The 16,874-nt window shown below is 42.3% G+C and overlaps 1 protein-coding gene across 3 annotated transcripts in view; it reads right to left on the bottom strand.

Annotated features, from left to right (window-relative positions):
• Positions 1-103: 103 nt before the first annotated feature.
• Positions 104-16,874, bottom strand: part of LOC309417907 (ubiquitin-conjugating enzyme E2 E2) — a gene marked incomplete at both ends in the record, with an annotated part of 320,158 nt that continues 303,387 nt past the window's right edge. For all 3 annotated transcript variants that reach the window (XM_082015531.1, XM_082015528.1, XM_082015529.1), the window contains 3 exons: positions 104-201; positions 1,212-1,359; positions 7,461-7,593. In XM_082015531.1, the coding sequence (XP_081871657.1) occupies positions 104-201; positions 1,212-1,359; positions 7,461-7,593 (379 nt within the window). The remainder of the gene's footprint in view (positions 202-1,211; positions 1,360-7,460; positions 7,594-16,874) is intronic.

Raw genomic sequence — 16,874 nt, forward strand, 5'->3', positions numbered from 1 at the left:
ACCCTACTCTTTACCAGCACCCTCCCTCCCCCCACCCCTTCAAAATCATAAGCAGCTCTTTCCATCACAGACGAATAATGTAAGAGTTTGACGAAAATCCAATTTATGTAGCGTATCTTTTGGTCCATTGTCTGGCCATTCTGTCATGCTCTGCTCTGTTAGTCATATACTGAGTGGCAATACTTCCAACCAGGGGGTCAGCTGAAAAGAAAAGAAAACAAACCACTTATTTCAGACAAGTTACTGAATAAAAACTTAAAAATAAAGCTGAAGTGTGAATTTAATACAAGGGAATTACACAGGTAAGGTACCTTGCAACAATCTAAATATACTGAATTGATGGTCTGTATCGTCATTGATTTGTGTGTATTTATGGTGACATACTAATCTATGACTTAATAAAGAGTGAAATCCCCATTAAAGTTTTAAGGAGTTTAAAACCAACAATCCAATAGTCATATTTTGCATTACCGAGGACTTTCACCAATTCATGCATTTCAGGTTTATTTTACCCCTTCTGAAAGCACCTGGGATGTACTCATTGCTACGCGCACTTGTATTGATATAAATTTGCCTTCTAGGAAAGATCAGATCACTAAGAAAGGTTTTATTTTTCCAATAAGTTTATTTTTATTACATATAATATAGCATAAACTACGGTGTTTCTCTCATCTTTTATAGACACACATGGAAATACAACCTGTAAAATTGACTTTGCAAACCAAGGCATATTCCTCAACTGGTGTGGATAACTGGGTGGGTTAGAGAAGCTGCGAGGACTACTTGTGGCCTAGTTGGTCACAGGTTCCAAGTAGACGGTGGAAAGGAAAAGGCTAATCCCCTCAGTTTTCAGAACTGTGTGTGGCTTTTCTTAGCTCCGCTACCGAATTACTACAGTCCTACAGACCAGCGAAGAGTGTTTAACCCTTACCCAAAACCAGAGTTGGTTCGGAAGAGGAAGGAGTTTTCACGTGCAGGAGGAGGACCACCGCTTTCCTCCTGGATCAGCCTGAGGAGCGGTGAACAGCAGGCAGGTAGGTGTATCACCTCCACCACTGCCAGCCCCCTCTGCGGCTGCCCCGGCGTGGGGAGCGCGCTGCGCTGGAGGCCAGAGCCGCGCTGGCCGAAGGCAACAGCATGAGGCGAGGGCCAAGTTATTTGGGAGCCGGGTGGGGTGCAAGGCGGCCGGCGTGGCCAGGCAGGGGGCTTACCCGGGTTGCAGTCTGTGAGGAGGGAGCAGATGGAGAGGAGAACTTTAGAAATGGTTAACGCCGGGCTCCAGTTGTCTTTTAAAATGTCCAGGCAGATGACGCCTTGGCTGTTGATATTACAGTGGTAGATCCTTGTCCGAAATGTTACCTGCAAGAAACGGCTATTAGCCGGCCTGCGGGGGAACCACACGCGACGCGGCGACACACGACCTCGGCTGCCGTAGCGATGTGACGGGCAGCAAGAACTGAGGGCAGAGGAGAAGGGCCCACGCACGCTCGCGGAGGAGAAGCGGGCCCGAGGCCGGCCTCTCGGCTCGGCTCGTCCGACGGGACCGGGGCGAAGCGGGGCCGCCGGGCCGGGCCGGGCCGGGCCGGGCCGGGCCGCGCTGCGCTCTCTCGCCGGGCCGCCGCCGCCCTCTGGCGGCCGTTGGCGGGAGCTCAGGCCCGGCTCCCCAGGCGGGTCCCCGGCGCCCCCACCTCGGCCCACCGCAGCCGCCTTGCCCAGCGGGCACCGGTGGTTCCAGGGCAACGCAACAGATACGGCCCGGGGGCATCTTTGATGAGAGGCCGATTTTAAATAAAAATAAATAAATAAAAGCCTCCCGAGCACACGGCTGGCTGTACCGTTTCCAGACCACCCCCCCCCCCCAACCGCTGCCACCAAGTACACCTGAGCGGCGTTCAACGCGCCGCGACAGGTGACGGCACAGGTTTCCCATTCGACGGAAAGGGAACCGAAACGAAGAACGTGGGTGGCTTATCAGAGCCCTGGGGTGAACCACCGCGGCCTCAGCACAGGCCCACGGCCGACCACACATGTACCATCTCCTGGCAAAACCACCGCCAAGTCTCCAACCTTGGGTGCCTGCGGTCACTGGGATACTCAGGTTGTGGGGGTTTTTAATTTTATTTTTTTAATTACCTTTTGTCTTTTTGCTTACGGTGGCAAAGGGGCCTGGGGCTTTAGTACTAGCATTTTTCTCCTGCTGGGCTCCCAAGGATTTGTAAAATCCCCCAGACAGGCCAGGGCACTTGGAATCACGGCTCCCATCACTTCTAAGAGTTCAGCAACTGGGGGAGTTTGTTGGATTTTATTATTTCAAAATTTGGGAGATGTGAATGAGCCAGGCAGCTTGCCACAGAAGTTATCCGAAAGGGAAACAAAAGCACTGCAAGCCGTTTTCAGGAGAACACAATGTGACCTGCAGAAAGGCCTTACTCTGACTCGCTGAATGAACAGCGACAACAAATTTGGTGGAACTTGCATGAATTCGGATTATCTGTGTGAATAAAGGTTAGCGGGTTCATGCTGTAAATCCTCAGAATTTGTCAGCTATTCACACCCACAAATTTTATTGTCTGTTTATAGGTCACGAGGGTATTTGCGAAACACACTCGGTAAGTGTGCGGTACGACAAGAACACACTAGTGCTTTCTCTCAAGATTAGACCAGCCCACACATAAAATTGCCAGCCAACCCTCATTTTTTTTTACTGTCTTCCTGATGTAAAAATTTTGCCTGTGACCCTCCCCCTCACAGGCTTGGGGAGCAGGCATGGGGTGGGGTGACAGCTACAAAACCGCAGTGCCTGGCGTGTCCCCGTGCACTGCATCCGCGCAGTGTTCCCAAGAACGATGCACAGAGCACACCGGCTGTTTTTGGACTCTCAAAAGCAGTTACTTGTCACATAGGAGCCACCCACACTGCACGCTCGGGGAGACTTTCGGCTTTGTTCCTTGTAAGCTGCTTGGATTTTAGATTAAAACAGGAAAAAAAAAACCAACCCACCCAACCCCAAATCGCTACACTTATGCACATTATGGGTGGGAATAGCAAAATGTCTGCAAGAGAGCAGAGAGCTGTGTTCCCCTCCCACACCTTCTGCAACAAGCTGCAACTCCAAAACCAAGAACCCCCCCTTGCTGCTCTCTCCCTAGGGAACCTTAGAGGTACAGCAGGTAAGAAACCAAAACGATGTTTGTTTCCTAGATCCTCTAACCCTCAGCAGAGCAGCAATGACTCCCTACAATCAGGTGGAAGCCCACGTACACCAGCCTGAGCAGAGGGTGGATCTGACTCTGCGGTACCTGCCCCAACCCATACTGTTTAAGGCAAAACAGAAGTTTGTGGCATTTGCAGTTGTTGGCAATGGCTCTGCTTTGGGTTCCTGAGCAGCCCTCAGCCCAGCTCGCTGCTTGCTCAGTATTTCTCTATTTGACCTGCAGCTTTGGTCTCCTTCCAAGGTGGCTTCCAAAGGTAGGTGAGGTAATGATTTTAACAGATTAAATACTTCCAGAAGGGGAAGCATGGAGTATTTCCAAGCTGATACAATAAGGACCAAATTAACAGAGAGGCCAAGAGTTCTAATTTGTAAAGACAGAAAGTTGTTAATCCTGATTCTGAGCACAAAAGCTAAATACTCAATATTGCAGAAAGCAATTTCTGCAGGCAGTCTCTCAGTCCAGTTGACTAATAACTGATAACAAAGCACGAATCATGTTTGCCTCTAAGGATTAGACTTACTTTTTAATAATTATTTGGGAAGGAGGGAAAAAGAGAGGAAGATGACTCCCGTATATTTGCAGAACAGCCTGATTCCTTAAGGAACCTTAAGATACTATCTTTAAGGGTTATACCCATGGCACCAAAAGCAGTTTTCTCCAGTTAGAGGAGCTCTACCTAACCAAAGCACTGTGGGAAAAAATCTAAATTTGTTTTCACTTAAGCAGCAAGTCAGAACTGGGATGGTGTTAGACACATGTAGTCCAGCTGTTTGCCATTTACCATTTTTGCTGATGGTATAAAAGCCAGCCATGCAGGGAACCCAAATGAAACTGGGAGAAGGGGAGGAATTGGAGGCCCACTTAAAAACAAACAAAAATGTTTAAAGTAAATGTTCATTACACCTTAAGGGGGGCGGGAAATCATCACATAAGCAAGCAGATTCAGACCCAAACCAAGAGAAACTGAGTTACTCAGGAGGTAGGACAAGGTATTCAGGGTCAAGAGAACAGCATGTGGCATAGCAGAAAAATACAGTGTAACTGAACAATGCTTTGGAAATGTCCCACCTGAGATTACGTTAATGCAGTAACTACACAGAGTTAAGCACAGCTTTTGAAAAGACATAAAAGCAGCTAATCTCAACCTTACCCTGAAGTGATAGCAGAGGTTATTTTACACAAGCAGCAAAATGGGAGTGGGGGGAAGGAAGTGGTTAGAGGTTATTAATACAAATGATCAAAGCACACACCAGGTCAACACAAGCTACTGTTTTCACCTCGATAAATGAAATCTAGCCCAACTATAATGTAACTCTTGGGAAAATGTCCATTGTAATAGTACAAAAGAATAGCAATTGTCTTGAGGACTAAATACTGAACTCTTAAATTCTAATTATACTTGTTTATTGGATTCTCCTGAATCCAGGCCCACCCAGCATGTGCCTGACTCAATTGCTAGCTGAAACAAAGGCAAAACCAGAATACCGCACAAAATGAGAAAACATAAAAGCAGAGAACAGATTAACGCTAACATCTTCAAAGTGTTGTATAGAATGCTCAATAAATGCAAAAGAACTCCATTATACATACTTAGGACAGGAGAGAGAGTATCTGTCCCTGTATCAGATTTCTCCCACTGAAGTTCCTTGTACTGTGCAGTGCATTTCCAAGTCAAATTTTAAGACCTTTAATTTCTCCAGCCTCAAGTACAGTAGTGCAGTACCTCTTTAATATCCTTCCAGGAATCTGTTAATATCACTTCCAGCACAACCCTCTGGCTCTCCTATAGCCACATCCTACTCCCAAAAGTTTGCTCCAACAGACTGAATCAAATCCTCAGCTGGAGTTAGACCCAGTCCTGAAAGGCTGCACCTGTATATGCTTCATCACACATCTCTAGCATGCTTGTCAACCACACAGAATTTGTCAGTAGTGGCTAAGCCTCAACACCTTCTCACACGTATTCCTAAGGGCTTGGAAACCTGCCAGGATGACCAGTTTCACCTCACTGTAAGAAGGTAAATCCTTTAATGGCTTTTCATTTTAGAGTTATGAAATGTGTTCTACTATAGACACTTCACCACAGGGCAGCCCACAGCAGGGACTGTCCTCATAAGAATTACCAAGGACTCAAAGAGGCAGCAGAGGTTTCCTTCCACTGGTCTTGCAAGGCTTACCATGGAAGATTCAAGGGAAACTAGTCCTTTCACTCTAGACATCTTAATCTTTTCAGATGTCAAGGCTTTTGAAATGACCTCCACTCTACTGCTCTACTAGTGCTTATCATCAAAATGATACACTGGGTTTTGTTTCAACTAGCTGCTGCTTCATTTCTTGCCCTAAATAGGAAGGCTATGGTAATTACATTAGTCCTACCACTTCCAGATGACCCACAAATTATTTATCCATCACTGCAAACAGTTGGACAATCTGAAATCAACAGATTAGTAGGAATAAAGCAGAAGCAATATGATAATTATATTTTCCACATTATTATTCATTAAAACTAGCATATGTGGTAACACAGGAGCTGCTATAAGAGTCTTTGGTTCTCAGCAAAAGAAAAGTTACTCATTTAAACCTGAAGTACCCAAGTAGCACAAGTACGTTCTGTCAGAGCACTGCTATGGTTTCTCTTATATCCCATCTCAATGTGACTGAAGCTGTATGTATCTTATTTCTATACATATATGTGGTTTGTAAACCAACTTGGGCTCTGTTAGATGAAAGACTCCATTTAAATACAACTCTGCTACAATACAGTCAATCTCCACTAACCTAGTCTCTTAAGGCCTCACTAAGTGGTGTCTGGTTTGGTTTTTTTTTAATCCCACCCTTCTTTTCATCTGGTGAGGGTTTAGGTCCAAAGATAAAGGCAAAGAGATCCCTGTCAGAAGTGTAGAGCAGAAAGCAGGGCTGAGCTGGAACGACAAAACTGTATCTTTGACTCTGCACCAGGGAAACTGGCACATAGGGCTGTATCAATAGCCCTCATACTTATAATATGGTCTTGTAAGGCATCAGGCTGGATAAGCCTGGGATGATAAATGCTTCTGACCTGTAGCATAGAAAGCAAAGGTGTAGCAAAGCACACAGCAGAAGGTAAAAGCTCCCTCTTTAAATGCTTACCAGGCTCGTGACATAAGATACTGCATATAGTCAGTTGGACAATAAATCATCCAATGCAAACCAATTAAACCAAAATAATGAAAAAATATTCTGAACTGAATTAAACTCTAACACAAGACACAAGAGAACCATCCGTGCTGCCTGAGAATCTCCAAAGAGGGATGGACAGGCATCAGCAGGAAATCAATAGAGATGCCCCAAGGTAAGACCATGCTGCTTGTGAATTGGAGCCCTAGCTTAAGGGTAGAATTTAAGGTCTTCTTGATACTACCAGAAACCCTGAAGTTATGCTGGCAAGAACAGTTTCCTTAATTTGGCTGGTATGAGCAATTAGCACTGTCTTTGCTGAGATGGACTGATGGCCTGAACTATGGCAGCGAGTCCATCCTGCTGCAGACTAATCCAAAGTCTGAAGATGGGGCTGTCATTGGTGTTTATCTCATCAGTGCAACTACTTTTAAGTAGAAAGTTAAACATGCACATAAACGCTTTCAGATACAAGGCAAACATGAAGTGTATACACAACCACCTCTTCTTGTAACCCAACACTCTTCCTCTGGACAAGTATGTGAACCACAAGATAACATTCACTTGCACTGGTATTTGCCTTGTAGCACTGGAACACACCACCACCCTGGAACATAAGAGCTTCACAAATACAACACACCTACAGGAAAAGTTTTTTACTGTACAAGTAAGTGAACAACACAAGTACCCAACAAAACTGAAAAATTAAATATTACTTTAGCAGCCAAAACACACACAACCATTATGCTTATGGTAACTCAGTGGTTTGAGAAACAAGTATTTGCATCCTTTCTCCTCTCCCCAAGTTTATTTACTTTTTCAGTTTCTCAGTCCTGTCCTGATGCTTGTGCTAATTGCTTAGGACCTCTTATAAACAGAATCAGGGAAAAAGAAAACAAGCTCTAAAATAGTGAGCAAGTGGATTGGAAAAGCCATTAACATTAGCTAATAGAAACCAACGTAATATCTGGAAGGAGCTTGTTCTTAAAGAGAGTGGCTTTTAAATGGGCTACATTCCATTAACACTGCTTGCTACTTGATGGTCTGTTGAGCATTCATAACATAAGACATCAGCTACAGGTCTCTTACCTTTGGAGGCTTGAAAGGATATTCTGGTGTAAATGTGATGTCAAGGAAGAAAACGCCTCCCTCGTAGACTGAACCTGGAGGTCCTAGAATGGTTGATCTCCATTCGTAGATGTTATCACCTTTGGGGCCAGCACTGAGAGAGAAAAACAACCAAATGGTTTAGGAATATTACCACAGTTCAAATAAATATGACCCCTTACATTCTCCAAGCAGGATATGGAAGAATGTTTTCAGTGCCACACTGCATACACCACCTGGAGTAAAGCTGGGGATTAGTAGATCGAATACTTCCAAAATCTCAGAAATCTTACCTGGGTTTATCAGTGTTCCAGACTGCTTAGTAAAGCTGAGAAACTAGAGGTAGGGTATGTTTTTTCTCATCTTATCTCTCCTAACACGTGTAAGAGAAGCATTGCCCAGAACAACTTAACAAGCTACACAATCTCAACACAACAGAAAAGTTAACTTCCAAAGAACAATTTCCTACTGTATTTCAGAAATGGCTCTTTCAGCTCAGCCTTAAGGAAACTGCACCCCGTCAAAGACCATACTAAATAAATTAAGGACTTATGTTGATTTTATTGATCTTGTGTGTTCTTTAAAATTAAAATATATTCCTGTATTACTGCTCATTGTATATTGAAGGAAGCCAAATACATGACAATACTCAAATGTCAAAATTTTCTACACTTTCATACATTTTTCTACACTGATTTCTAAACCAAAGCCACATGAACTCATCCCATTGATATTGTTTGTATTGTGGAACGGCTTTTGCAAGGGGAATTAAAAACACTCTGTCAAATTAAAACAGCACTTTCTCAAATCAGCTTTGTCTAATTCTAGATTCTCCCTAACTTGCCAGCAGCTCACAAGAGCAGTACAAACTAAAGGTGTTGCAGAACACAAACGTCTGCTTGTTAAAAATTAGTTTTACTGAGATCCTCAGACACTTGCATTCTGTAGCATGCCATATGTCACTGAGTATTTCTAAGCACAGATCAACCTATAAAGCCATTAATGGTTTAGGACTCCATTGCTACCTCTTTCTTTCTGTGCTGCTATGGTCATATTTTATCAGGGAGATGCCAGAGCTGAAAACTCCCTTTGCATAAAAGGGAGGTGCTGACACAGCTTTTTCCATCATGGATGTGCTATGACTTCAGAAATCGCTTTTCCCCTTGTTCTGTAAGGGGCTGGATTTTAACAGCCCTAATACAATGAAAGCCAGGCTGCTCTTTTTTCCCCATTCTTTTAACAAGGCTAATGTAAGACAGAAGGATAAAAAAAGGCTCTTTTCATATTATAACAATCATGGAGCAGCATTACTGGAGAGGGAAGGCAATCCAATAAATTCAATATATACACAACAATATGCATTTGATTAATGTGAAGGGAACCAGAGTGATTGCTAGGTGTTAGTAACAGTGTTACAAACAGAAATACTATTACAAAAACATAAATTCTCAATCTAACAGCAGGGATCAGAGACATGCTTTACTCCCCGCTCTTTGCAGTACTGGTGAACATGTTCTTGACAGCAGGGGAATCAGGGGAGAGAAATGAGTTAGTTCTGTTATCAAACCTAAAATTCTATTTTCAGATTAAACTAAAAATAAAACTTCACAATATGTTGGTGCACAGTTCAACAGCAGCAGAGCTATGACTAAAAGCATGTTTCCAGGGGAAGGGGAGCATGCAGGAAAGCAGAGAAGGCAGACAGGTTCTTTGCGAAGTGACACACCAGTCACCAGGGAAAGATTTCTCGGTGCAGAACGCAAAACCCCGCGCCGCTCAAGATGGGTACTAAATTAAAGCAAAAGCCATTCCAGCCTGAACACTCCTGGCATCCCGCTCCACGTCCCTGTCCTGCGCAGGTCCGTACATTTGGGCACTCGGTACTCTCCAGCTGGCGCTTGTGCATTAGGCTGGAAGAGCGTTGTATTTTGGCAGGAAGCTCTACTTCTTGAAAGACAACAGCTTAACTGTGCAAACTTACTGAAAAGGGCTCTCTGGGGCACCCTTAGCCATCACTCCAGGGAGTCACCTCTTTACTTACATATTGGCAACCTACTGACACACTGTCATTACTGCAAGTTGCGCCGGCGAACATCCTCCCCTCCACCCCCTAAAGATGGAGCTACTGAACGGAACAGGTACTTGAGCTTTGTTAGCACCGACTTACTATTGGAGTTTATATTACCAGAACTGCCCAGTGGGAGCACGTCAGCACTCAAGAAATGTGATGTGCGATTAGCACTGAATACAGCCCTCTGAACCAACGAGAAATATTTCAACATTTTGCATTTTATTTCCAGCTTCAACCCAAAGGACTGTCAATAAAAAAATCCCACAGACTTAAAAAATAATATGTTATTATTTGTTATAGTCTTAGAAATCTCCTGTATCCTATTAGGTTTCCAATTAGAGTTATCACTGCATGCAAGTAATATACTGCTAGACTTCCGTATTAAAAGAGTGCAACATCTTTGTAAGACATCAGTAGGCTTTAACAGTGATGTACTAAGCTTACCTTTTAAGCTTCTCATAATTCAATTAACAGAGTGAAATAGCTGTAGATGTCCAATTTTTACATATTAACATTGATTTCTTATAAAGGAAAGACTGAAAGAGGAAGACGCAAGTCAGCTTTCAGAGTGCAATATTGCTCGGATTTACATTAGGATTAGGTAATATCAAGCAGCTCAAGAAGAGCTGGTGCTTAATAGAAAAGTGACAACACTGGACCACAGCACAAGTGCAGTGGCATTCACTTTTGGTGGAGATATAAAAACTGTCAAAGGTTAAAGATTACATTCTTTGTTTAAAATCCTTGCAATTATCTGCTTCTAAAAGAAATTCACTGATGCATAGATACAGGGCTCACAGGCACAGCTGCCACCTTGCCTGATGCGTGTCACCACTACTCAAATTAAGTGTCTAGATCTACCAACGCAACATTTTGAAGCCGTCCAACATATGACCACGGGGAAGACAATTTTAACCAATTAAATAGAAATTGTTACCACTGCAAGACAAGAGTACGGGAGCAACAACTTTCTGTATTCAACGCAATAGCCCACGACCTCTTCACTTCCAAAGACAGAAATGAGACAAAGACCAGTAATGCAGAGCGAAATATGACATCCAAAAGAAAACTGAAAAAATCCCAACCCATCATTATCGTATCAGGCAGCATGTGTTACACAGCAGTGCAGCTGAGATCTGTCTTCCCTGAAAAAACAGTGTTATACGCAGTGAAGATGTGCTGCACCCGCTGTAACAACTGTTTCTGATCATTCCCAAGTTGCTTCTAGCTTATCCTCTGGGCAGATGTTACGACAACAACACCCAGTGCCGAGGCAGTTTCTGTTCAAGGACTCTTGTTCTCTTCTGTTCAAGGCCTAGAAGCAGCAGTCTGAATCCTGCCTGTAAAGGCAAGGCAGAGAGAAAGTCTCGGCACAGGTAAGACCAAGCTCAAAGTTCTGCCTGGGCCAAGACCCAACCAGCCTTGTGTTGCTTTGGGAAAAGCTCATCTTGCTCTGCCTCCCTTTGCTGGCAGGCTCCATCTTCTTTTTTGATTTAAAAACCAAACAGGTAAATTAGAAACCCCTGCAGCAAAGGCTGAGGAACAGAACGATGCCTAGGTAGATCAGCTCAGATGCCTTGCAGTACTGAGCAATTGCAAACATAGGACTGTCTTCTGAGACACTTAATCTCTGGATTAAGTGTTCATGAAGAACACACACACACCCCTTTTCATGTATTGAAAAGGCTGAATTGACAGATAGTCTGCAAGAACAGCCAGCCCGTGGCTTTTTTGTGTTAAGCCAGCCAAATACAGCCTCCACCTCAGGCATACATTATGTGATACCACTCTGATTTTTTTGGTGCACAAACTCAGCTCCTTCTTCTGCCTGGGCACCTCTGGGCAAATCACTCAAAGTATGCCTATGCCATGGAGGGAAGGCAGGATTTTTTGGTGTTCACACATATAGCTAATGTATGAAAATCCCTGGGAACACACTGCTGGTACTTTCCAGGAGAATGACTCAGAAAGAGCCCACTGTTTATGTCAACTTGCTGGTACATTTGGAAACTACCTACTCCTCTCTAGGAGTTGACCAAATGATAACATAAGCTTTTCCTCTAGTGAAAATACAGCCCGGTGAATAACTCAGTTCCTCTTCTTTGAGACAGGGAAAGCACGTAATAGCAGGTCACTGTAGTAGTAAATGAATCAAAAATTAGTTGATGCTACAGACACTAGGTTAATACCCTGCTATACCAGAGAGGCATATATTCCTTTTAAAAGCTAACTAATTTAGCATAGTAGTTTAAAAATGCCAGAGAAGGCTATCTGCCAGGGTGGTCAGAAGAAGGCCAATTTCATGGCATGTTGACGTAAACAACAGCTAAGAAAAAACTACAATTTGTTTCCGTTAAAACTGCCAGTAACAAAACCACGAACTCATACTCCAACTACCCCACATCCCTAGATTCTGTTTCTGAGGCTATTTTGCCTGGAACAAGAAGAGTCTGATGCAAGTAGCTAAGCTGTTTCGAAGTTGCACACTTGTGGAAAATAAATATAATTTCCAAAAACACTGCAGACATGACCTTTTCCAAGGGACACTGCTCAAATCAGAAAGCAAACATACTCATGGCACATGGGAATTCCAAGGTGGCAGAGAATCTAACGATCTCCAACGTAAAGCTGCGCCATTACAAACTGATAGTAATATGCATTTTTGTTGTTGTTTTATTTTGTAGTAAGAAACAGTGAATGACTGAACACTGAATTGCATCTTGGTCATGTACATATGACCTTACTAGGCCGCTTTAGGAAATATTTAGTTGACTATCAGAAGGTCTTTGTTTTTTCTTTTTTTTTTCCTCCCTTTTTTGTTGTTCCCCCCCCTCCTGTTTTTTAAGGATGCAAGCCCAAAATGCATTAGAAATTTTGACTGGCAGGGAGGCAGCATATCATTCTCACATGACATTCTGGTGCACCTTGATTTTCCCTCCTAATCCACCCCATTCCTGACCTCAGGGTAAACATGCATTCTTTTCTGGTAGTCCACCAAGTAGGTCCATGCTGAGCCTGCTCACCTACATTGTTAGGCTAAATCTGGTGCAGAGATTGCAGAAGTACCCCAGAAGTCCTAGATCACTGGGTAAGGCAGGCACAGGGTCTACAAAGAAGACTTTACTGTTGAAAAACTCATACTGACAAATTCCCTCATTCAAAGAAATTTTGCTCTACAGATCTTCAAGCTAGCTATGTTAAAAATGGGAAGGTCAAAGAACAGAGTTAAAACTTACCAAACAAAAAAGCAGCTTATCCTTTGGCCACAATGTCACTTCAAAAACTTTGTATTAACGCATAGCTCTAATTTTAGAAATAAACTGTCACCTTCTGCACATGCTTTAGCCACCAAAACGTTATTACTATTATTTTTATTACCATAGCACCGAGACGTTCCATTCACAGAAAGGACCCTACTATGCTAAGCACACTACAACACAATCCAAAGACTCGTGTGCACAACTTAAACAGGTTTTGCAATTATAAAATAAGCACTAAAACATTACACAGTTATTAGGAAGAAATTCAACAGGACAAGACATTAGTAGTTAAAAGGATACCCTGGGCCATCCATTTAATTGCCTTTTTTTGGTCAAGTAGTTTAAGAGTGGGATATAATTTTCTTGCCTCCCATTTTTAGTCAAAGAATGGAAATGAAAGAAAAAAGAAAGAAAAAAATCACAACACAACAAAACCATTTCTGGGCAACCATGGAAAGTTAAAGGTAGCATAATGAATTACCACGAGACGATGTGAATCAGACTGGTGTTTTTTGCCCACTGTCATTATACACAGCCAAGCTGCTCCTCTGTGTTAAAATTAGCTAAAAATGATGGATTGACCATAGGTGAAATGGCTGCAAGCTCAGTGAGAGACACAGGGAAAAGACAGCAAGAGGAAAAAGTTGCAGCTGGCTTTAACTGAAACATAAGAAGGGAGCAAAGGCGGGAAAGCAGAGGTAAGCGAGCAAAGATGGAACATTATATTGCTACAGCAATCCAAACCATAAAATTGTGATAACAAAACTTAATTCTCCTTCTAAAGCAAGTTTAGGGGCATGGTTTTCAAGTACAAAGCAGTAAATATTATTGGTTTTCTTGTAACTCATTGAAGGTACTGTATTTTCTGCCTTAAATTTAAAATGGCAGTCACAATATTATTGCACAAGGGTAAGTACCTTACAAATCCCACCACACTTCTAACAGAGAAGAGCATGCACAAAATTTCTGGTTTAGCATCTGGGAAAGCTTTTCCCTTAAGTATCAGATTAATGTAACATTGGGGGGGGGGTGAAAAATTGCACATAAATTGCACAAGGCTTAAGCTGGAGGATAAATGATGCAGCAAATTACATTCTTACCAGGTTAAAAAAAGGAACTAAATAACTAAATAGCTCTGATAATGGAGCTGAGAAGGTGTTATACAGAGATTTATGAGACTTCAGGGAAAACTGTTTCAGGGGGATTTCCTCGTGGTAAGAGAGGAAAAAAAGACTAGGTTTTCCAGTTTATTTTAAAAATACTTGACAATAAGATCACACAACAACCAAGAGCCTTACCGTTGCCAAGATCTCACTCTCTTCAATTACAACAGGAAAAGAAATGCCCAGGAGTACTTGCAAATTTAGGACCTTCACCTGAAATATTTCAGTCTCTGCAAAATATTACTGTGAAGTTACTACTAAACTACTCGGTGAAAAGGCCAACCCTCTTGAATAATTTCACTGCAGAGTTTGATTTTTAAACCAGGCTTCAAAGATTTAAAAGAAAACCTCAGTTAACAGGGAGGTCAGGAGGAGACATGATAGTCTCAGGAGTGTGCTGCAGGTCTATTTAGTTTAACAATAATCACTTCAATTTAGGAGCAAGTCCTCATAAAAAGGTTCAAGAGAAATTAATCCATTTAGCATTGGTTCCAAAACTGAATATAAATCCAGCCTGCTCAGCTCTCAAAGGCTTCTGTTTTCCTTTGCAGTGGCTTCTTCCTAGCCTTCTCCACCTCCGAAGCACTGGAAGTTTGCCCCACATGTAGGAACATTTTCAGTGTCCAACATGACTGCAGAGAGGCTTCTGCAAGTCTGTGGCTTTAGTATGTACAGTATGCAAATACAGAAAATGCCGAACTAAGTAGTCAATGAAATTATTTTCATTGCATGCAAATCTGTTTTCCTTTTGTCCTCAGAGTTATAGCTTGACACTGTGACCAAAATTTAAATAAATTAAAATGTACTGGCTTATATTTGACCTTGCATCTCCCATTAAATAATACCCTGCACAAGAAACAATAAAACAAACTGGGAAGAACAGAAGAGAATCTGACTCGCCTAACAATTAGCAATGGCTTATTTAAAATGACAAGAAGATGCGATGGTAGAAACTGTGCTCTGCCAACTTAACCTTGTGTTATTTTTACTTCAGTTTCCTTCCTGCCATTTGTCAACTGGACTATTAGCTGCCAACGTGGGGGACAGAAATTCCTTCACATCATCAGACCTCTTTTCCAAATTTAGTATTTGTGGCACAGATGTGTAATTTACAATTGGTAAGCAAAACTAGGCAGTTTCACAAATGCACCATTTTTGCATCTACACCATTTGCTTGGGGCTTATTCACAGTCCAACAGTTTTTTGGAAGTTGGTATAGAAACATAACTAGTAAACCTATTTGTTTCTGTAATTTTAATGCTTTTGTAAAGCAAACATACTCTTAAAGTGGTTCCCCAGCCTCAAATTGACAGTCCTGTATTTAAAGACAATAAAAGAGAATCAATACTGTTAATAAATACGAAAGTTCTTGTGTCACTAATCTCAAATGTGGTGTATCCCTCAAAAGAAAACAAAAGCTGTACTTCCTCCTGGCAGTAGGTTCTTCACACATGGAAAAGAAACTACCCCCTCTGACAACAAAACAGTTCAACTACGTCCCCTTCCTCCCCATAAGCAGCCCTAACTGTGCTACATTAAATGATTAGAGGGCTCTCCCCTAAATACCATGCTTTATCCATTAGGGAAAAGAGAAGTCCACCACAATTAACCTCCCATTCCAGAATCAAGCTGGGACCTACACCTGTGTGTGTCCTCTATGCCCACCTCCTGTCCTGTCCGTATCAGTGTGGGAATATGAAAGGCGGTCTCAATAAACAGATAAAAAAGTCCAGCACATCATAAATATTTAGGCGCCTTGTAGTACAGCAATTGTAAAACTGCTAAGCTTGGACCCACATGATTTGGAAGCTTCTGTCTCTTCAAAAGTCACTTGCCCCATTTAGGAAGAGAAAAAAAAGAAAAAAAAATCCCACCTATTTCATAAGTTAACCTATCCAGCATTGAGATAATATAGTGGACTGGTTATCTTCGACTTTTATCATCAGTTTGCTGATCGATTTCATTATAACTAGTAATTCTGTAGATCAAGAAATGCATATACGAAACAACTTCAATTAAAAGGGCAACAGCAGCTACAAACCACCGTGGAAAAACTGGCCCCAGAAAGTTAAAGATGATGTGTAACGCTTGGCAAGACGCCCCTGCTATGCTGAAAATCGAAAGCAGACAAGACTCTTGAACTTCCTCAAACTAATAAGGACATGGTGCTCGTGGCTTCACCCTGCTGGCTCCTCGGGCTAGCCTTCTGACTTCCACGGGGAGGAAAAGGGCTATTTCACAGAGGGCAGACAATGCATCGCCAGACTAGAGACGCACTACCGTCTCTCTTGCACTGAACTACAGGAATTCTGTTTAAAGTCCGTACTCAGAACAGGTGATGCAGTATTTTAAGATGGCTAGTTTATATGCAACTTTAAGTTTTCAAGAGAACATAACCTAAGGAAAAAAAAAACCTGCTCATGTACCACATGCTCCAAAACTGATCTGCCTGTCCCACCACCTACCTACCTACCGACCAACTCGCCCTAAAAATGTGCTACAAATTAAAACAAATCCATCAGTCAACCAACACCAACAGAATCTTTTTCCCACCAGATCAAGGGTAGGTAGAGTCAACAGCACTTAACTAGAGAAGCAGGTCATCCCATTGTCTTGGCTTCACATCGTTATATTGCTTCTCATCAGCATACCAATGCCGATACTGATAACGTTATGTTGCTAATCAAAATATATTGTATTTTGAAAGATGTATCTTAATGATACATGAAACCTAAAAAGCCAAAAAAAAAAAAAAGAATAATCTAACCTGGATGTCTTCCCCATCTCCTTTACCTACATTAAACTCTTTACATTAACTTCCTTTCCTTGCCATTTGCTAAACAAATCAAGATCATTGCATTTGGATTAATCTATTTCACTGCAGGTGATAGCAGCAAAATTG

The sequence above is a fragment of the Phaethon aethereus genome (genome assembly GCF_964289735.1).
Source record: "Phaethon aethereus genome assembly, chromosome: 2".
NCBI classification, from domain to species: Eukaryota; Metazoa; Chordata; class Aves; order Phaethontiformes; family Phaethontidae; genus Phaethon; species Phaethon aethereus.